General features: G+C 39.2%; 1 protein-coding gene across 2 annotated transcripts in view; it reads right to left on the bottom strand.

Annotated features, from left to right (window-relative positions):
* Window positions 1–22811, bottom strand: part of Fign (fidgetin, microtubule severing factor) — a 118398-nt gene extending 95587 nt beyond the window's left edge. The window contains exons 1-2 of one of the 2 annotated variants that reach the window (XM_051167180.1): window positions 22494–22811; window positions 21553–21722 (exon numbers count right to left, since the gene is read on the bottom strand). In XM_051167180.1, the coding sequence (XP_051023137.1) occupies window positions 21553–21577 (25 nt within the window). In that variant the 5' untranslated portion in view covers window positions 21578–21722; window positions 22494–22811. The remainder of the gene's footprint in view (window positions 1–21552; window positions 21723–22493) is intronic. The other variant, XM_051167181.1, reaches the window with a different exon arrangement.
* Window positions 22812–23374: the final 563 nt, after the last annotated feature.

Raw genomic sequence — 23374 nt, 5'->3', positions numbered from 1 at the left:
ATACAAAACTATCGCACTGATTTTGCAGATCTGCTGGGCTCTGCTCTTCTCTCCGCTCAGAGGAACTGCATTTTATTTTAAAGGATTAACCAGCAACACACATGGTCAGCAGTGATAGCCTGTTCTTCTCAACCTTAGCAAGTCATGTCTGGTAAGGGAGAAGCACTAGAATTATGCGTACAAGTGGCTATGTCATCAGAGCTTCAAGAGGTTCTGTGCACAGATGCCTGAGTAAACAGCAGCATAAAGGAGCTTATCGTTAACCGACGCAGACCTCTGTCTTTTAACACACATGTACACAGCCTGCCTCTAGCTGCTAAAAGCAGAAAAGAGACGCACATTATCTACAAACCAAAAGGATTTTCAATCCTGATTCACACCACTCTTAACTTTGATTCTAGTCAAAATGACGGACCATTTCTCACCATCCATGCCAAAATCTTTGAAAATGAGCCTAAACATCAGCTGGTAAGAGCTCTATGCTACAGTAAGCCAGAGAATTTCCAGTTCCTCATGAGGACGAGTGGACCACCTGATACTTTCTCATCAGGGTGATAAAATTAAAGGATGGCTTTGATTTGCTTGAAAGATTCTTTCCCTTACTTAATTGTTTAAAGTACACAGCATTAACGTGGGAGGGGGGGTTTGTGGGGGGAGGGAGAGGAATTAAGAAGGCGACTGTAGGGCCTGAGCTAATTGCAAGCTGATTAGATTGTGCCATGCAAGAGTTCTCCCCCTGTTACATACCATCACACGCTCTGGTCTTTTCCACCCTGCTGCAGCAGCAAACAAGCTGATTTGCTAACAAAGTGGTCGGCTCAGACACTTGCACAGCAGCTCACGGAGTCCACAGAGGGCTCCTCTCCACGCAGAGATCTTCCAGCTCCATTTTTCCAATCTGATTACACGGCTCCTTGTTCCAGCAGGTTTAAACCTTCATGGCAGTTTACCAACATTTCATCACTTCTTTTTTTTTTTTTTTTTTTTACAAAGCAAAAGAACCGATAAGCTCTCAGGTACCCAAGATTTCCTAGTCAATGGCTGGCCAGCAGCCAGCACTCCCTCACTACATAACCGATCCAGGCCACAGTGCATAAAGCAGACAGGATTTCCCAGACTGCACAGAACTCTGAGAGTCTGGCTGTGTGTACAAGTGAACAGCATGTTTCTGTCCTTACAGATGTCCACTGCTGTGTCTAATCTCATCTAGAGGGTATTGAGACCTAATAAGTGCCCTCCCTGCTCTCACACCGCCACTCAAAGAGGCAATGCAAGTAGAGGAAAGCTCAGCTGCCCGTGAGTTTACAGTTAGCCTACCAACATGCTCAGCATCTCTGCCCGTTCAACACTAATAACTGTCTGAAAAGTCCTCCTCTAATTATCTGGACCTATTCCTTCTGTTGCCATGGAAAGAATCCCAGTGACTCTTCATTAAGATCTAAAAAGCACACACATGAACACAAAACCACTCCTTGGCACCTTCAAACTTTGGCAATGCCCCACATATTTTATTTAAAAAGACAACTCAAGAGATGTAGATGTGAAATGATGTTTCCTATGCACAGCCACCTGTGAGAACTGTTCTTATGCCCCTCAGTCCTGAGAAACCACTTCATACAGATAGCACAAGCTACCTGTTCACATTGGAAAGATTAAACAGTGATTACTCCAGCATTTCAAGAGAACACCTGCAGACAGGCATCCTGCTCTCGCTCATGGCTCATGGGTCTAAGATGAAAAATAAACCAGGCTGAAAATGTGAATTTTTTCCAGTGCTATAATGCATACATTCGCTCACTGCGTGTTGTTTCTCAACCAAGCAGCAATAAACAAACAAAAATATAATCACAGAGCCTCCTTCATCCATGACCAATAACTTTCTAACAAAGATAGAGAGACAGCAAATGGTTTTTAACGTCTGTGGCTATTCTGGATTCATTTTACACACTATCAATCAACACTAAAGGGTGTAGGGGAGGGAGGAAAGGGAAGGAAGGAGAGGGGTCCACAGTAATGGGGAAAATATACAAGTTGGCTCCTACAGTACCTCAGTACTAGAGCTCTGGAGCAGGGATTCGAACTCAGACAGTGCATGGGAGAGATTAGGAGTTTGAATGTGCTAACCGAAGGGTCATTCATCCTTGCTAATGAGGAGGACACCTATCCCCAGGGCACGGAAAAACTGTCTGAGTGACTGTCACAGAAGTCAAGCAATGGCTGTGCTGCTGACTCAGGAATGGGCTTTGACAGGCACACTGCTTCAGTCCAGCCCCAGTGGCAAGCGAGAGCAGGTTTTAGGACAGCAGCGTTGACAGGACATGCAGAAGTTAGAGGAGGGGCAGTCGGAGAGGGGCACAAAGGAGCAAGGGAAGCAGCAACTGCATTTCCAGGCACCCAGAAATAAGCATGACCTCTCTTGTGAGTTCATATTGCTCAACACATACAAGTTGTGTCTGTGGCCATACACATTGAAAGCAAGCAACAGCTCTTCTGAAAGGACTTTCAAAGAAGATAACATGCAGGTTTTAAACTGAGAGGCCTTGTTGAGTGCGTATCTATATCCATAATACTGTAAAACCTATAAACTCAATGTAAGCATACGCATGCACCCATACATGTATTTGCATGTGGGTGGTATTCTGCATAAATGACTGTCAACTTAAAATGCCATTCTCTAATTTATATGCAAATTCTACCTCTGGTAAAATAAAAACATATTTTAAGCAGCTTATAGTGCCAACACATTATTCCCATGAATGATTCCTAGTAAACTATTTATGCCAACTGTAGGGATTTTTTTTTAATGATTTATTGGATGGTGAACGAAACCACTTAAACTATAGTTGTCTGTATGAATCAGTAATTTTCATGTTTCTAATTAAAATGTAAACAGTGTAATGAAGACATCAAGTTTTTAGGCAAATGCCTCTCCCAGTGCCGCTTGGGGTATGGTAATTACTGGAGCAGATCTATGGACGCTCCCGAATCCTCTACAAGTCCAGATTAAAAGCATTACTGCTAACCCTGGCTTCCTCCTCCAGGGAATTGTGTACTCCAGCACATTCCCAGTTTGCTTACAGATACATATTGGCACAACCTTCAGAAGGTATTCATTAAGAAAAAAAAAAGAAAAAGAAAAGTAATTTATGTTTAAAATGATGATGGTAAAACATTTACTAGCAGTGAAAACACTGGTCCTGTATCTATTCAGATGTGATTTCTTACCTTCCATTTATGGGGGTGGGGCTATCAAGAAAATAAAAACAAAGACAAATAATGTCTATTTTAAATTTATAGACACAGAAGGACTTTAGGACCCAATGAGAGACTAAGACAAGCTAATTCCAGACATGCAGACTTTTAAGACATACTTTGTTTGAATAAAATGAATTTAAAATTTAACAATTAAAAAAAATAAGAAATAAATGTATATGCTCTTTTCATTTTTTTATTCAAGATCTATTGTTTTATGAAATTAGTCAAAATACATTATACAGCAAAATACCTATTACATGCGATTTTAAAAGTCACCCCTTCAACCACTTACAACTGTACATTAAGCCCCGCCCCTGAAGTCCGATATCCCTTGTTATCCATATGCTTTGCTTAGGCACAACCCAACACTTGAATAAATGTGCTTATCTTGGCTTGTAATTCTGTATCACCATTCCCTGCAAATAGCCCTTACAACGAACATGGTCACAGCCAGCACTGCTTGACTACAGCTGAAATCTGCAGTGATAAAAGGGAAGATCTTCCTTTACCCACTCCACATGCACCACACCTGGCCTCAGTGTCTACAGGGTGACAAATGGCCGGTATTCACACCGTTTGTAGAGGCGCTCCAGACACGTATGTACCGAGGCTGCCGTGTGACTATGAATGGGTGAGAAATGTGATGTGCACAGGGGTATGAGAAGCAGAGAAAGAGTTTTACACCGCTGTGTCTTATTACTAAGTAATGTCAACAAACAGATATCTCTCTACTCCCCTGAGGCCAGGGAGAGGATTTCATCCAAGTGTTTTCCACTTTTCCACATGAAAACATACCTCCCCCTGGAAAAAAAAATCTGGACTTAGAACCTAGTATTAGATGAAATGGTGGGACAGGGGAAGAAAAGATTTGAGAAGGGCATATTTTGGAAACATTCAAAAATTTTAAAACGCATCTCTGGGGGTTCTAAGAGGGTGGAGAAAAAGCTGAATAAACAAGGCCAAGTGTCTTGTTGGCTTAGGGGCAATATCATACTCGTGCTCAGTATCAGAAGTGTTGCGAGGACAGGCATCAATTCTATTCGCTTTGTGCCAGAAAGGTAAACACTGGCCTGCATTGTGGATTAAAACAATAAGAAGTCCCTTTGCTCTCAGGCTCTCAAGGCCCTGTTAATCGGGTGTAATTTTTAATGAACACTAGCTGCTTGGTGCTCATTCAAGACATTTCATTAGAAGGTTATTCATTTAAAAATCAACGTTTCAACCATATCAAGCTGTAACCTTTCTTGAAATGTAAATGAATGGTTTAAATGAGAAGATGAATAAAGAAGGGATGCTCCGAGCCCAAGCATGGCATGCTATGTATTTTTAAATTTGTCTATGCCAGATGCTGTCAGTCAGAACAAAAAACTGTCCAAGCAGACAATCTGTGCGTCTGAATGTTGATCATGTTGGAAAGTACAGGGGGGAGGGGGGAGAGTGTGTCAAGGATTCATGGTCCTTCATCTTTGCAGTAGAGCAAACACGTCTCTCAGTATAGCGACAGACAGCTGCTTCCACTTTCTAATGTGCCCTAACTTAGATCACTGAAAGGATTGTCAGCACTCAGAGAAACACACAAAGATAACACAGCCAGCTGCCATGGAGGGGGAAAACAGCACAGCTCGCTCAGAAGAAATGGGATTTGCTCCATTTGCATGATGCGGCCTCCCCTGGGCCCCTTTCTTTCAAATCCAAAGCACAAAAGACAACACTTAACATATTTGCTTAAAGATGACAACCTCATGTTGATTTCATTTGGATGTAACAGTGTCAGGATTACAGATATAAGAATATATTATATCTGTAACAGAGACTGACAAATGTACCCATCAGTGGAACTGCCTGATTCATCTGCTTATACAGCCATTTTACCCTCCCAAGGGTGCCATCTAAGTAGTAACTTTAGAAGACTGAAGGTCTAATTTTATTACACCACATTTCAACCCACTAAACAATATTATTTCTAAAATAGATCATTTTTATTGGAAGTCTCCCTGATGAAAAATCCAGTAGACACCAGAGAATTTATGAACTGTATGGGTCCTCTGAACTCAATATAATGCCCATTTCGGACAACTTTTCTTGCTGTACGGCAAAATCCTAGTATCAAATAAGTGAAAGCTGCAGAGAGAAGAGATGCATGTCTTTAGTATGTAAGTATATAGAGCTAATCAACATATGTACATAAGACAGAGACTGCCTAGGTATAGACAATATATAGCTAACTATAAAATTAACTATAAAATCCAGCCTTTTACCTACCATTCTTTATAATAATCTACTTCTGTCTATTTTATGCCTTCTACAAAGAGTACCCACACTTCAACAGTAACTGTATGAATAATCCTTTCTTGTCAACTCTTTTTGACATATACTCAATCTGATTTCCAGCTAAGATATTTTGGGGACAGACACTTGGACAAGAACATTATTTAAAGTTAGCATGGCTAACCATTAGTCATTGATACACAGTCAGCTGCAAACACGGTGGCTCTACCTGAAGCCTTCATACTTTGCTGAGTCAATTCTTCTGTATGACTTTAGGAAGAATAACTTTAATTCTTAAACAAATAGAGAATTTGTGGACATCACTACACTGGTTAGTTTATATCTACACCACTCTATTTTCTGGGCTGAAATTATAGAGCAGAGAAACAATAATGTTCTTTACATATGAGCTACACACACACACAGAGAGAGAGAGAGAGAGAGAGAGAGAGAGAGAGAGAGAGAGAGAGAGAGAGAGAGAGAGAGAGAGAGAGAGAGAGAAAGAGAGAGAAATATTTGTTAACACCCAGGCTCAAGGCATGTGTAACTGATTCCCCATACTGAAATGCTGGCTCCCTCTCTCCCCACTTCGTGCAAGAGAATTGCTCTGGTGTTTGCTATTTACTGTTAATGGTATAACTCACTCATTTGGCCTTGTTTTATAAAATAGTGTTAACTGGTATCTGTGAAATCTCTGCACAGCAAACGGTCACCAATCATTATTTTCAATTTGTTTAGTTTCTAGCAAGAAGGAAAACTCTGAGGTAGTGATGCAAAGAAAACTTGCAGCCTCCGTGATAACTCAACCAGTGCCAGAAGATGCACTAAAAACAAAATGCAGAGTCCCTTAGATTGTGTAGCGTTTCAAGGTTAAATACAACTCCTTGGCTATTCCCGCCCCACCGCCCACCCATAATGGGAAATGCTACTTGAAAACATTTATCATATTCCTATGTGTAAAAGATCCATAGAATTTGGCATTTTTATTTTTCAAGTAATCACAATTTCTAAGGGCAACTTATAAACATCCATGTTTGTCATCACCAACAATGAAAGCACTTTTTTTTTTGCCTCTAAGTAGCCCAGTTTCCCAATAGAAAATGGGAGCCATTTGTGGACAAGTGCACATGTACAGAAAATTAAGCTGTAAATATCTGCTCTGGGTTATTATTGGGATCTGGAAACATCTGAGGCTACAGGACAATCTGAGCCCTGTGACCACGGTGTACAGGTAATTGCTTAAATGATTTACACCTTACTCATTCTATTAAAACTGTCTCTAAAGAGAAACATTTGTAGGCTTCATTCTGCAATAAAAACTGGTATCTGATTTCACTTGGACAAAATCTTGTGAAAGATGTTACATTCCTTCAAGGACATATGCATGGCAAACTTAAGCCCTGAACAAAGACTGACACCAAAAGATAAGTTAATGGCTACAAAATATGAGCTATAGCATGGCCATGGGTGGTGTGTGTGTGAACGTGGCCATCTACTCAGAGCAAGTAAGCATTAGGAGAAGAAATTGTGCATTGGACTGTTGTTCTTGTTTGTTTGCTTCTACTGTCAATAAAAGTATCAATTAGAAAGCATCCTTGGGGCTGTGGATATAGCACTATTATAGAGCATTTCCCTAACATACACATTTAACCTATCTTAAATGGTTCCTTAATGTCCATTGTCAGTTTCTGTTTTGACTTCTCATAAATCTTGCTTACTGAGACTTCAAATGAATGTTCAAACCTAACTCCCGAGGGATAGAGAGGTATCACTCAGGGAAAGACATGAGCCACTTAGGCAAGAATGACGGGAGATTTAAATTGCTTCACGCAGATGATATCTGCATGAAGTTACCAAGTAGCCGCTGACTCAGAATGAAAAAGAGTGTTCAGTGTTGTCATATATTATAGGTCTCTATGCTGAAGACTCACGGGCACGCACGAGTACGCACAGCTACATTCACATAAGAGCTATTGTATTTCAAATTTCAAGGCAAGTGCGATTTCATGTTCTTCCACATTTCTAAGTCTCACTCTTTCCCAGCCCCACTATAATTACTATAGTTACTCACAGGCACCCATGTATATGTGATACAAAAGAACTCAACTGATAACATTGTATAATTCCATTTGTTGCTTGATTGATAAGAAAAACTGAGAAAGAAACTGACTTCCAAAAACACAAGTTAATATGGCTCTTGAAATGCTAGAAGAGAGAGGTTACTAGCTGGACTCAGAGGTAACACAGAGGCCAGTACGTTGGCACCATGGCTCATATTGTGTGGTCATTGATTTATATTACAACCCTCTGAGTGGCAGCTTTTAATTTACCCATATTAAAAATATAAAGGACAAATGGCTAACATCTTAGGTGCAAAAAATAGTGTAGATACTTCATTTGCTTCACTCAAAACCCCTCAACTCCCTATTTATGAATCAAGCAGAAGCTTATGCCAACCCTGTTAAGCCTTTCCTTGATTCAGTTTGGATATTGGCATGCTACCATCACAACACTTTACAACTCAGCCTATAATATCAGGTAGATTTAAACTTCTATTTTAGCAAGTTTTAACTTGCTACAGAAAACCAACAGAGCTGATTTAAAGGAACAACACGTGGATCTCCACTATGTCAGACCAACTGTAGAAACAGTATGGCTACTTTGATCATAGTTGCTTCAGTCTTTTGCACTCCACTAATAAAGGGCTGTCCTTTAGCATAAAAGCTGCTTGCTGAAGGTTCAGTATTTGAAATGCAATTAATGAAGCAACATTTGTCCCCCATCACTCAGTAGCACTTCTTGATAATAATCCAGGTTCAGCGGGCACACTGCAGACATTTTCTTCTACCTAGAGTACACGAGACCCCTCCAGATTTCAACATGAAGTGTTAAGCTAGCATCTGGAACTCTTCATCTCTGAAAAGCCCAAGTTAGAAGAGACTGAGTGAGTTTTCAGAAAAGGTACAGGTTTCTTTTAAAGATGTATATTTCAAAGAATGGTAATAAAGAGGGTTGCGTTATTATTTCTCTAATGGGCTCTTTCCTGAAGCAAGGTGAACAAGTACTTCTCTCTAGCACATCTTTAGTTTTAAAAGCACAAATGTTACATTGAAATCTTTAAAATAGTGTTGACTGATCCAGTATAATTTCAGTCTTCAGTTAAATTGAACTTCCTTAAGAAAATTTTACAATTTCATTTGCACAGAGAACAGTAAGCAGATTTAGAATGAAGCTGGCCCCAAACACACATGCTCAACTGGTGAAGCAACTGAGCCACTGGAAGGCAGAGGTCAATGGGTGGACTTGCAGCTAAATTCTTCACAGCCCAGTGTTTAGTGCAAAATAAATTAATACTGTCAGACATTAAACAGAACAAAACAGCACCAATGAAAATGTTAACCAAAGACATTTACAAACTACAGATTTGCTGCAAGTTAAGTCAGCATACCAAGAGCAGGTCAGCGAGTTAGTGTCTCATGCCTTTGTGCCCCAAGTGCTGTCAAATCCCCCTCCCAGAAGTATGCTGTGTACAACGCACATATTTATACTCTGTGTTATCTAGAAGAAAGACAAACTAGAAAAAAATGTCCAGGGTATTGATTTCCTCTGCTTAACCAAAGGCTGAAGAACCAACTGGTAATCAGCCTTAGGATGGCAAAAAGCTGGCAGGAAGTCCCCAATTCTAATACTTTATGATTTTGTTCCCTCAAAATTTCTGACACCAATTTCACACAGGAAAAAAACCATTACAAAGAAAGGGAAGTTATCTGATGCTCATTGTGATAGCCTATAATCAAACTACCAAAGAGAACTATGTTTTGTGGGATTTTAAAAGTAGTTCCATGGTGTGTCTCTAACAGGATAATTTAAAAGCATCCTCTCCAGTTATGCAAAAACAGAATGGTTGTAAGGTTCTTTTCATGTGTATAATTACAAAAGTATTTTCAGGGTTATATCATCTCTGTTTTGTAATTATGTAAAGAACACAGAAACAAAATATAATTCTGTAGTCTGTTGGCTAAGAAGTTGAAGCAAAGCAAAATAATGTAGACATAAAATATGAGACACATTACTTCATACGCTAACTTGGAAACAAGTAAAATGAAATTTTATTGTTAAAAACAAGGTATACTATTTTAATATTTTTCATTAAAGTTTTTCTAGCATCTTGAATTATTTTTAAAGGAAGATTAGTGAACGAGTAACAAAATGCCAGTTTGACTAACTCAAATCAGCAGGTAGTTACTGGACACCATGCAGTTCCTATACTGTATATACATGTTAAGGAAATTGAAAGTGAATTTAATGTTTCCACTTACAGGAGTTTACAGTTTCCAAACTGAAAAAATGATAAGCAGAGACACGCCATTTGAGATAGGTAATATTAATGAACAAAGAAAATGTGTGTGTGTGTGTGTGTGTGTGTGTGTGTGTGTGTGTGTGTGTGTGTGTGTTGGGGGACAAGGTCTTCTGTGCTCAGGAGCCTGCTGAGGGTCAGATATAGACATCAAGTCTCTTCTTCAATTGTTCCCAGTTCATTAGCTCGGGTTTTGAAAAAGTGTCTTTCAACAGAACTGACACTGATTTCATTTAAGACTGCTGACCAGTATGCCAGGAGAATCCTCTCTCTTCCACCTCCCTGGCACAGGGATAGCTGTAAGCTACCTTATCAGGCTTTTAGATGGATGCTGGGGAACCCAAATCCAGGTCCCCAGGCCTTCTTGCAGTTAGCTACCTAACTGAGCCATATCACTAAGTCTAAACAAAACATTTCTAATGTGTTTAAGTAAAGCCAAGTAAATGTCCAAATCAGTCCTAAGCAGACTGGTGGAGGATACAAACTGAGATGGATATAAAGTCTTTGTAGGATTTCAACCAATATTGAAGAAGATCCTAGGGATAAAATTAAGGCAAGCAAAAAGAGGACAGAGTACAGAATAGAGGAAATAGTTATCATTTCATGAAGATGCACCTTTCAGGCTAAGCTAATTAAATATATACATATATACACATATATGTGCATATTTGCATATATATATATATGATGATGGTTTAAGGTCCCTATATCTACTGAATCTGACTCTCAGTTTCTTACAGAGGAAATGCATTAGGTAATTAACACATTTTCTTCCAACAGCATGGAGTATCTGAGGCTTTTGTTTGCAACCAATTAGGAACCACATTTAGTAAATAGCTACTATGACTGGATCAGCCATGCAACAAATGCTTCTTTGGCTTCGTTCACTGTTTGCAAGACGGGGTCTCATGCTTCATGAAAAGACACAGAGTCTTTCTCAGGGTTCCTAGCTACCCAAGCTCACTAGCAAATGGAGAAGCAGCTCCGTATCATTGTTTGGCTACTGTGGAATTCCATCTCCTATGACAAAGAGAACTGAGATTGAACAGAGTTGAATGTCTCACCTAGGTAGTAAATACCCAAGGCTGTGGGCCTCTGCTGCCATGTTTTCTCTTCAATGTCATTTTCAAGGTCCCTCTGAGGTGCACTCTTCTCTATTCTTAGTAATATCCTTTCAAGAAACTTAAAATTTTATGAATTCACAAGATTTACAAATTTCTGGGTCTGTAAACATCACTGACAAACAGAATTGGTTACTACCCCTTGACTCCCACTCTCCCCCTCAAACAAAACAAAACAACCACCCACATAACTAGTTTGGAATAGGACTTATAAAAATGTGGAGCTTGGGGGATTCTTTGTTTCTTTTACTGTGTGACCCTTCTCCCCATCCTGAAACACAATTGCTATATATTTTGGGCTATTCTCAGACTTGGGATCCTCACTGAGATTACAGCATGTATCACCATGCCAGGCCCTTGTGTGGGTACTTTGTTAAAAGTGTCACATTCATATACACCTGTTTATAAGATCAGAACCCCTGTATGGCAATGAAATGTGTTACATTCCAGAAGAAGCAATACAAGAGATACATGTCAATCAATCTTTTTTTTCTATAACTTGAACCATGGCCTAAGCAAATGGCGGGTATCAACAGAGGGCGGGGAAAAGGATTCTGAGAATAAAATTATCCCCCATTAAAGGCAAATATGTCTTTATACATTTTCAATTGATGGTCAGGTAAATTGGAAACAGTTATTTTCATTTAGCTAATCACAAATTCTAATGTTCAGAATGTGATATAGAACCTGCCACTTCTTAAAGGGAGAGATTGTAACCTGCTTTGATTACAGAACACTGCTCATTAATCTGTAATAATTGGTCACTTTTACACATAACTATATTAGAATTGGATCAGTATAATTATCAGCCCAGTTTTCAGCAGAACCACATGGGGAAAGGGCCCTAAACTTTGCCTCATCATCTTCCTCTAATTTCTTTATCCTTTGCCTGTGCCGCCCCCCCTTTGCCACCAGTTGCCACTCATCAAGGCTAGGTTGTCCAGAACAACCAAGGCAGGTCTACTGCACCCCGAACACCCTAATACTCTCTTCATTAATTCAAAATACCTCCTCATAACCTAAATATCCATATACTGGTGGAACAAGGAAAATTTGCTTTTCCAGATGATCAAGTAATAAGCAGCCTTGCAGGTAAGTTTATAAAGAGCACATGTCTCACCACAGTGCAGATAGATCGTATACAGATAGCAAAATGGGCTGAAGCATACTGCTCTGCCAGGAAATAAAGGAGAGCTGCAGAGTCGATCGTTAAAAATAGAGACAAATGTTTAACAACATGGATTTAGGTGCAAACACATGTGCTTTGCAATCACCCATCTGAACAACTCCCATGGGACTACATTGTGACAGTGAATGCAATTTCAAAGAAATAATATGCATCTGTAAAAGTGTGGAGTCTCACCTATTCTTGCACCCAAACCTGTATCACATGGAAGAGTAGATCCCCTGTGTATCTTCAAAAATAAGTATGTAAAATCATTTTCCCACAGAAATTTTTACTTTGGTGTTAAAACAGAATGAAAGAAGAAAGAAAGAAAGAAAGAAAGAAAGAAAGAAAGAAAGAAAGAAAGAAAGAAAGAAAGAAAGAAATAAGAAATAAGAAAAAAAAGCATTTACTTGGTGTCTGCACTCATTAAGTAATAAATTAAAGATCAAAACAGAACAAAGAATTTTTGTTATTAGATTTCCTAAGAGTTTCATGTTTAAATGTTATCAATAGAAATTGCATGTCCATATCTTTAAAATGTAAGAAATTCTGTTCATGCACAAAATGTCCTTTTAATGAGACACTAGCTCCAGATGAAATCTATTTTTGAAGGGTCTGCTATCTCAGCATAAATAAGTAAGTTTCTATCAATAACTGGTTGATTTCAGAACATATTTTTAAATAAGGAACTTAATAATATTCATAGTGCACTTCTAAATATTTCTAATGGCTTTGCTCAAATGGTCATTTAAAATTCCAAAACTGCTTTTTTTTTTTTTCCAATCCAGTTTGTGAGACAAGAAGTCAGGCCATTTGAGGTACCAAGGTCTGCACATGGGTCATAACAGTAACTCCCCTCCCCAACGGTTGCTAATCAGCTGAATAGTGTAAATGAAATCTCTTTTTAAAAGACAGACTAAGAGCCAGACATACGATGGCCAGAACATAAGACCCACATCGTTTGCAAAGAGGATCTAAAATTGACTCCAGGTCAGTGATTCAAGAACAGAAAAGTCAGTTTTTAACACAGACATGCTGTAAAACCTAAAAGTGGCCATTATTCTTAACAAGTTACATATTGGGTATTATTCTTTAAAAATGAGTCATAAAATATCATTTTAAGTACTTAAAGTCATGAATATGTTCTACTCTTGTAACTCTGCTTGAATGTAATTTTTCATTTTCCAGGAAAGGATACATTTTCTAACTAACCCCGTTAACCTAATTACTCATAAAAACACCAAAAACAAATCTGACATCAATACCTTCACAAAGAAATGAATCTGTGTGCACGCATAAGAAGATATTCCATTTAGATAACCAAATCTGCAGTTCTTACTTAAAAGTCTCTAAGATCCCTGTAATACCTACCAGTGAAATTTATCAAAAAGTCATTTAAAGTTTGCAAACACCCACTCTGTTTTTTTTTCAATACTTTACTCCTCCAGCTGCACAGTTCTATTCAAAAGTATTAATTGGCAAGCATAAAAGGATAATAGTAGCCTGTTTATTTAACAGTATTTGTTTCATCTTAAAACAGGGATTAAAATGAAAATGCCTTCAATATTAAGGCAATCTTTTTTTATCCTACTCAAAATAATTATCTGGTAAGATTAAAATCAGTGAATCATACCTAATTAAGATTTATAACTTAGCATCATTGAGGTATATGATCTGAGAGAAAGTGTTTATTCCTTACCTCAATTTGAAAAGGGGAAGATAGAAGTGAATACAGTAGGAATTTTTTAAAAAGCTATTTTGCAGTCACAGTACCCTACCATAGAACCGTCTATTTAACCAGATTTGAGGCTTAATTAATTTTGAAGCCAAACATGTAATCTGAACATATAATAAAAGGTGGGAGTAAGAAAAAATAATAAGGAGCAGAATTGCATTTGTATTACAGAAACCACAGGCAAAGCACAGAACACTGAGATATATGGACTGATGAGCGCTCAACTACAACAGTCCACATTTACAATGTGGTAGAAGATTCCTAAAGCATGGGTTAATACACTTATTTTTCAGCTCACTCTTTGTAGAGTATATATGGAAAGAAGAGCCCCTCATTATTACTCAGAATGAAGGCGTTTCTTCCCTGGCCTCTATAGTATTACGGCAAAGTCTAGCAAGGTGTTCAAAATAAGCTCCATTTTTTCCCCTTTCTCTAAAATATCTTTAAAGCCCCCTTCTCTACCCTAGTCTTGGGTTACATAAAAGAAGAGTGACTTTTCCCCAGCTCTTTGATATCTCCTTCCTGGCAGTGATCTGATGTAAGAACTACCTTTTGAAAATAAATGGCCCCACTTCAAGTGCACTCAAATCAACACTTAGTGGGCATTCTATCATATCTCAGTCTTCATCTGAGAAGCTGTTGGGCTTCAAGATGTGGTTTGGGGCACCTCAATACAAAACATCACTTTATTGAGCAGTGCATTGGGAAACAAAAATTTCAGTGTTTTGTTGGCCCATCTGCAGAGAATACAAAAAAGCCAAAGTAGAAAATTAGCCACACCTAGTATGGTCACAAGTCAGAGGGAGGGTGTTTCAACACAACTCAAAAAAGTAAGTTCACAATTTGAATGACATAGGGTACGCTGCAGGCCTAGGCCCCCTACACTAAAGAGTTGCTTTCCCCTAACACCCTGTCACTACAGTTATGCAGCTACAATTCCATTTCTTCACATCCGAATACCATTATTGATAATCACACGATAAAGTGATTATTTTTGTGTTTGTCTCTCTTGCCTGACTGTCACTCAATGAGTTGTGCTTTTATTATTTTTAATGGTCAGGATTTTCTATATATTTAGATAACTTTAGATTTCTTGACCCGAGGAAAGTGGTACAAGGTGATCAAGAACCATCCAGGCTCTTACGACATAATGATGATGATGATGATGATGATGATGATGATGATGATGATGATAATATTCCTCTCTGCCAGGGCTATATTTCCTTAACTATATGCCCATGTACAGATAACTAAAACACCAAGTTTCTGTTAACACAAACACAAAGCAAACATACTGGTTCAAGGGTAAAAACAGCAACACCCAAAGGCCTATTATTTTATCTGTTCTCTTTATCAACTCCCATTAGTATCCTTTTAGGCAGAGCCAAATTGGGTAAGTGAAATAGTCACTCTCCAAACAGAAAACCAGCGATTTCCCCAAATCCGAGCCTTCATACACTCTGTAGACGGTAAAGCCAAGTGTAGCCTCATTGCCCTGTGACCTCAACAGGCACCAGGACCCCAGCAGAAGGGGGTTTGTGTTTGCTGGAACGCTCTGCTATGGCTGTCTGGAAATTGTGAATAACTTTTATACAAGCTATCTCACATTTTAGTTGCATGCTGGGCACACACTCATAAACGAGGTAGATTGTGCAAGCTGAGGGTCACCGCATCTTCCAGATAAAAAGAACAATAAGTCAAAAAAGAATAACAAAAAGTTTCCAGCGATACACAGAAAGCCTTGACTTCACGTTGCTCTGCTTCCAAATCTAATTCCACACGTTCCTGTGTCCCTGCTTAGTATTCTCTCAGGAGCCAAACGCACAAAAGTACAGGTCACTCGTTCTCCGAGGAGTTACACTCATACAGGCACAACATGCAGCCGTCAATGATTTTTTTACAGCATCAAGTTGATATAAGTCGAATATTGGTTGATTCTGGAAAAACAAGAAGGGTTTCTGTGGGGAAAGTAAAATGCGTGTTCTGCCCCCTCACCAACAATATATCCACCAAGCACGGTGACAAATAAGTAAATCAATAGCTGAGACCAAAATCCACGGTGGCTGGGGGCGTAGACCGAGCCAAGCATTTTCAACATTAAGATACTGGGTTGGGGGTGGGTGCAACATTTTATAAGTGCTTTAAATCTTGTGTTTTGCACAAAATATATCTTTATTTGTAAATTATATAGTAGCAAATTATATATCATTAGAAATTTTTTAAAAAACACTATTCAATTTATGAAAATAGGAACAACACTGTAACAAGAAGAAATTTTTCCAAGGTTATTTCATTCTTTTCTAAGAAAGGTTTTTCCTCCCAAACGAAAAATAAATAAGATGAGTTAGAGGGGAAAGAGGTTAATTTGGACCTTTATAAAATAAATCATGCATTCCAGTATAAAGTTGTATCAGCCTAAAAATATTATTTGAAGAAGAGATAGCACAAATGCTAAAATATGAGCAAACCCACCCATTTATAGACTCTGTATCATGAATCCATATGAAATGAAAATCTTTCTGGAGTGCCTCCACCAACAGTCAGCCATATGCAACGAGAAACAAAGTGTCAATATTCAAATACCAGGACAACAAGCAGATTTGTTGCATAAAATATGTAAATATTATTAGCAGAAAGTGCCAGATGATATCTAGTATTTTGATGACTTCGGATCATCTATCTTTTCTGCCTCCTCAATCTCAATGAAAATTAGTCAACAGGTATCCTCAGGCCTGCCAGAGCTGACCAGGCACCTGTGGTCTTGTCCTAAAAATCCCGGCATACTCACCTGCTTTCCATTTGATTTAAACCTAGCAGTACCATCCATTTTCACCATGCTTTGCCAATTTGCCAACTCTTTATTTTCACTTTTTAAAAAATCTTAACGTGTACCACATTTCTTTTCATAAACAACTTACAGTCATTTAAATAGCAAAAGCAAAAATAAGAATTAGCAGTCAGCACTCCTGTCAAAGAGTCTATGCTTGATTTTGTAAGTTTTCTACCAGAAATATATATATATATATATATATATGAGAGATTTGATATGTATGTATGTGTGTGTATATATATATATATATATATATATATATATATATATATATATATATGGGACAAAAATATTTGCTGAGTATGCCATTTATTTGTATTCTTTCCAATACAACTTTGCTTTTAAAAAAAAAAAGAATTATGCACTTATGTGTTCATAAGTTATCAATCAATTATGGGACTGCAGTATTTTCAGTGGTACCTGCAGAAATGGCTCAGTTCAAATGACAATGGAACATTAGCTTTAATATATCTCTAAAGAAAGAATCCTATGACATTTTTAACTGCATCCTCCTCTGTCCTTTGCTCATTCTAATTTATCAATATCTCAAACAAAAGCTGATATAGTGATTAATGAAACCTTCTCCACCAGTAACGGGCAATATCTCCACAAATGTCTATAACATTTTTTGCCACCAAAAATATATAAATCAATTTAAATTCTTGGTAATTAAATGTATTATCTCTGCAACCATGCCTGTGGCACTTTATAAAGTGGCATACAAAATTCAGACAGGAGAGTTTCCTGATCAAAGGCGAAAGCTACAGGCATCCCTATCTATACAACCAAGACTCTGAGCACAGCTAGAAAGTTCAAAACAAAAAAGGCCTGCAATTGTTTCAAATACACCTAATAATTCTGTTGATTTGGGATGATTAGAGCTGATTACTTAATTAGGCAATCATTAGACATCCAAAAACAGTGACAGAGACAGGGGACTTCAGAGCCCACCTTCACCTGGAAATGACAATCCGGAAAACCATTGCAAACTTTCTGCATCTGCCTCTCTATATAACCTGGGCAACAGGGTACCATTTAAAGCATGACAGCCTGGAGGTTGGGGTACAAAATAATTTACCAGTAAGGAAGTGATGCGCTTCTTTCAGGAGGCTGAGTTTTCAAACTATGTTAGAAAGAGCAGAAGTACCGCAGACTGTCTCTGTGGACTCCAGGAGCCGCTGCTCTTCTGCGTTCCGACCACATGCTTTTATTAGCTGAAGACAATTAAAGAAATTTCTACTCTCTTGAAAGTCTATTGGAAGCACCAGCCAACAAAATGCTCTCCAGAGTTTCTAACAGTAGAAATAGCACCAGCAAAAATGATTTTCACCTGCAGGATTCTTAAATATAACTTAGAGAGAGACAGAGAGAGAGAGAGAAGAGAAGAGAAGAGAGAGAGAGAGAGGCAGACAGACAGAGACAGAGAAAGAGACGGGGGGAGAGGAAAAGAAATCATGTTTGCACTCAGAAGAAAACAGATGCTGTTTTAAGAACCTCATAGATTCAGTGTGAGAAGAAAAAAAGAAAGAATTTTTTAATGTTCCCTGAAATAATTCCAAAATAACCTATAAACTCTTTATTAAAGAGAAAAGCAAAGCAAGTTACTCACATGTACAGCTTGCAAACAGAAGTCTCACCCTCTTCCAGGAAAACAACAATGAGATTGTGTTGCCCTGCTATGATTCTTTCATTCCAGACATGATTAATTAACAAGAATTATACTCCTCAAAACTCCCACCACACTCTTGCTGGCTTCTTTAATAGAGTACATGAAAGAACAAGTGACCACCAGCATGGTAAGGCAGGTATCCAAAAACTCTATTTCAAAGAAATACTTTTGTATCTTTGCTTCCAAAAATAAAGCAAACTCCTTTTAGCTCTCTTTACAAAATATTCTGGAGAGAACCTGGTCCATCATTTTAACAATGTTTTTAAAATTTGAATAAAGCATGCACTGTAATCAGGAAAATATGTCATATTTATTGTGCTATTCCTATTGTCAACCTGAGACTCCAAAGGACTCATAAGTCTGTATAGTTTATATTGATAACCAATCACATGTAAAATTAATAAACAATAGCAAGGGTACATGCTAGCACATTTAGAAACAGAGTTTAGAAGGAAAAAATAGTGAGTAATTCGCCAAATAGAAGTTTATTTGTCTTTTCTGGTTTTTATTCAATTACAATGAAAACCAAAAATAAGAATAAAAGGTTAAAAGAGAAAAAGTCAATATTTAAATGAATGAAAACTGCTGACTCTCAATATTGTTCCAAACACTCTTTCAAACTAATTTTCCTTGCAAACGAACTCTTTTCAAAAGGCCCATGTCAATCAAGAAGCTGCCCATAACTGGAGGCATTATAAATGTATGGTTGAGCCACCATCAATCTATAAAGCCCGAGATTTCCTCCTAAAAATCTTTATCAGCTGTGATAGCTAGAAAACTTCACACATAGTACGGTAGTAACAAACAAATCTTGTTGCTTCCAGGACATATATCTTTTTAAATCTATATTGGTCAAAATATCTTTTTCCCCTCCCCTGTTGTATTAAATTTAGGATCAAAAACATCAAAGCAGCTTCCACCTCAGACCTAACTTTTAGAGGATCAGTGTGACAAGGCAGTCCCTGATAGATGTTTCTCTTGATAAACGACTTGTTCAAAAGAGACATCGTAGCTTTCATTTCCTGACCACAACACACTTTTAATTTGCAACAGCAGAGCTGCTGAATGTGGGCCCTTGCCCACTCTGTAGCCTTTCAGGTTTGTGGCTCTGGTTCCTTTAGGCCACACATTTCAGATAAATAAAATCTAAAAACAATCAAAGTGATAGAAAATAGAAACCACTGGTGCCCTTTAATGCGTTTAAACATGTGCCTACTTTCTGGACATATGTGTACATACATACAAGCATATGTACACATGTATACACACACACACACACAAACACACAAACACACACACACACACACACACACACACACACACACCACCACCACCACCACTACCACCACCAATACCACCACCAGATCCCAGTGAGTATTAACAAGACTTCTGAATATCATTCACACATCCAGCATTTAAACACACAGAGAAAGAAATCCTGTAAGTATTACTTAATAGTAAGCAAAGAATAGTCTAGAAGAAATTTACATACTTAAGTTTGCTGTTACATGCCTGGTATGGTATTGTTGCCTGTGCGTGTTTTTACTTCTTATTGCAATAATGAGTATCACTACTGGCCAGAAACCTTGTTTAAGTATCAATACGGTGAACAGTCAAACCACCCAATTTCTGCTCTCAGCACATTGTCCGAGCTCCGATTTAAAATTTATAAATGTAATATCCTCCTGATCACAGACAGCAGCCCAATCTGCTCTGAATATATATTACAGTTTTAACATCACAGAGGGAAATCGCCCATCTGGCAATCCCATTCGCTCTAACAGCTCCAGGGGAAAAAAAAAAAAAAAGCTGTGCTCTCTCCTCCTTAAAACATTTCTCAGGGCAAATTATGTGCATCTAAAATAAACAGTCTTCTTATTGATCGATTCAAAGTCAACAAGTTCCAAATGCAAAATCCAATCAAATCCTTTCTATCCTGCTAGTGTGGTGTGTGCTGAGTCCTATAGTCAGCAGAGCCCAGGCAGAAGTGCAGGTCGCTTGCGCTACTGGTCCTGAAGTCCCTTCCCTAGTATTCTCATTTGTGTTATGAGAAAGCTCTGGCCAGGGCCACACTACAGATGCCTGGCAGCTTTGACCCTCTCCAATTTCTTTCTTTTATTTCTCTTTCCTGCATTCACCCCTTTCAAGAGAAATCCATGGCATGGGGAAAATGTAACAACAACAAAAATCAGTTTAAAGTGCACATATTCTTTGGTCATGCAAAATACTTTCCCATCTTTTTGTTGTTGTTGTCCCCTCTTAGACTTAATTGACTATCACAAAGTGTACACACAGCACAGCCACAAGAGCTATTGAAAACCTCTCTCACTCCATTTAACTGACTTTTTTTTAAGAAAGAGGAAAGAGTGATTTTAAATAAAGTCAATTTCTGTGCCTGATTATTTAATTCTGTCACAGGTTAAAAGTAAAAAGCGCTGACAGGCAGACAAGTGAATGGTAAGAGGAGAAAAAGCGACCAGTGTTTCTTATTAGACATTAAGGACCAGAGTAATCAAAAACCATACACATACATATCTTATTTTCACGTAAAAGATACGCCTTCACTCACTCACCCAAAAGGGAAAATCCACACAGAAGAACGGATTACTCCATAAAGTGCAATCAAGAAAGCAGACAGTCAAATTCCATTAATAGGTTGAGAAAAAAAAATAAAGAAAAGAAAAAGAAAATTCCATCCAGCTCTGTGTATGTACATACGTGTGTGTGTGTGTGCTTTCATTACTTAGCAATCTATGCCCTACACTCCCACCCTCTCCATCCAGCTGCCCCCCACCCAAAAACAACAACAAAAATCCCACCCTGAGTTTAACTAATTTACATACCATTTGACTTTGGCCCTGCAGAGAGCATTACTAGAAACATGCAACTTCAAGATTAGAGCTAAAACCAATGAAAGTGTCCGAAAGTCATAGATTAATAAAAACTGAGATATATGAACATCTGGTAGCAAATGCAAAAAAGAAAAAAAAGCATAGTGATAGATTAAAATAAACAGATATAGACACATTTATAAAGAATTGTATGTCATGAGCATCTAATTCCCAAGCAGTCTGCAATGGTTTTATCATGCTCTTTAATTTGTCTTCCCTATTTAAATGCAAAGGAAGTAAATTCCAAAACTGACATACCATAAACACTGGTGCTACTGATCATTTCTTGCTGGTAGCACAAAAAGCTGAATTGGATTTCTCACAAGCAGGAATTCCAAAGGTTGCTTTTCATTAAAGCCACTTTTCCTCTCAGCTATCAAATGTCACTGCCTTGAAACGTGGGCCCTTTCGTCAGGTATTCATTTAACCTACATGCATATAATTAAGGGGGAAAGCAACATCAACAAAAAGGGGATCTCAGATCACAGGAGAAGAAAGAAAGGAAAAAAAAGCACATGACCAGGAATGCAAGTCCATGTCAATTTCACTCACTCCCATTGAAACTAACAAGAGCTCCGGGGAGGACGGTAATAGGATCAGTGGATTGTATATACCATTAAATTATACATCTTTCTCTCCCGTTCCTTGCCAACAATACGCCCACCACGCTGTACCCCCTCCAGCATGATGTGCTTACAGTTTTCTGCAACCGATCCTCTGACATTTTTCTCGATCCCCCAGCTATGAGATTGTAATTTAACCTCAACTTTTTGTGTGTGTGCAAGATTCTTATTTACACTTCTTATTTACTTAGAAGTTAGTTCCTGAAGAAAGTCTAGCCCCACCCTACAGCTCCACTTCTTATTTTTTATTTTTTGAAGTAAGAAAATAGTAGTAAGTAAGCCCAATATCGCGAAAAAGCGAGATTCTTGCAGTCACGAACTCTTAATCCCATACTATTGTTACAATGATTAAGCTGCAGAAATATGCATCATAATGTTTCAGGGCTACTTTGTAGGAAGAAATAAGACAGCAGGTTGGCATACAGAATAGAAACGAATGCAAATTAAATTTACTGTTTACGGCACAACTCAGAGACCTCTTCTCACTACAGGTCTTGGATCTATCTATATTCTTTAAAAATAAAACACAAACAAAAAATTTAAACAGATGGTAGAAAACTACGAAGCTCTCCTTACCTGGACGCGCGGAGCGAGCTCCCGATAGGTTAGCGTAGCATCGATCCGATGTGTTTGCTGATGAATGGAAGCTGGGGTTAAGTGAAGGTGCCTATGATTTGAAATCATTCCAAGTTTTTGAAGGGAAGACGGACTGCAGCCTCTGCCATGTTGGAATTTCAAACCCAAAACAGCTGCTTGGAAGGAGCCAGCATGCCAGAGGCTGAGCGCAGGCGCAGAGCGCCGCCGAGCCAAATTCAAATCACTTTCACACTAAGAGCCAAAGATCAGTTTTCAAAGGAGAGAGGGAGAAAGAGACGCAGGCGGCCGCGCGGCCGGGCGTCGGGAGGCAGTGGCGAGAGGCGGGCGTTGGAGCGCGGCGGGCCGTGAGCCCCGGGAGGGAGCGGCGGCGCGGGCCGGGGATGCAGGGGGAGCGGAGGCGGGAGAAGGCGAGCGGGGCCCGGCCGCGGGCTGGGAGGGCGCAATGGCCGGCCGCCGGGTCATGTTACACGGCCCGGGCCTCGGCGGCCGCCCAGCCTCACAACCGCGCTCCCGCGGCCCGGAGGGGGCCCCCGAGGTCATGCCGGCGCGCGGGGACGCGGAGCCTAGTCCAGCCCGCGCGCGGGGAGCGACGCCCCCGGAGAAAGCGAGCCTGTGTGTCCACGCGCGATCACGCACCCCTGAGGGCCCCTCCCAGGCCCTCCGGTCACCGCAGTGGCCGGGCCAGCACTCCCAGCCGTGGCGCGCACGGGACGGGACTGGACGTGGAGCCGGGACCTCCCTGGTCTCCGAGGCCCCCCGCACTAGCGAGAAAATGACTTTATCTGCGAGGGAGAGGCAAGTTGGGGAGGCAGATCAGCTTGAACCCACTTCTCCTCCGCCGCGAATAAATAAAAACCTAA

This window comes from Acomys russatus, chromosome 24 (assembly GCF_903995435.1).
Source record: "Acomys russatus chromosome 24, mAcoRus1.1, whole genome shotgun sequence".
NCBI lineage: Eukaryota > Metazoa > Chordata > Mammalia > Rodentia > Muridae > Acomys > Acomys russatus.
Note: the sequence above shows the minus strand (reverse complement) of the source record. Positions and strands in the feature narration are given on the sequence as shown.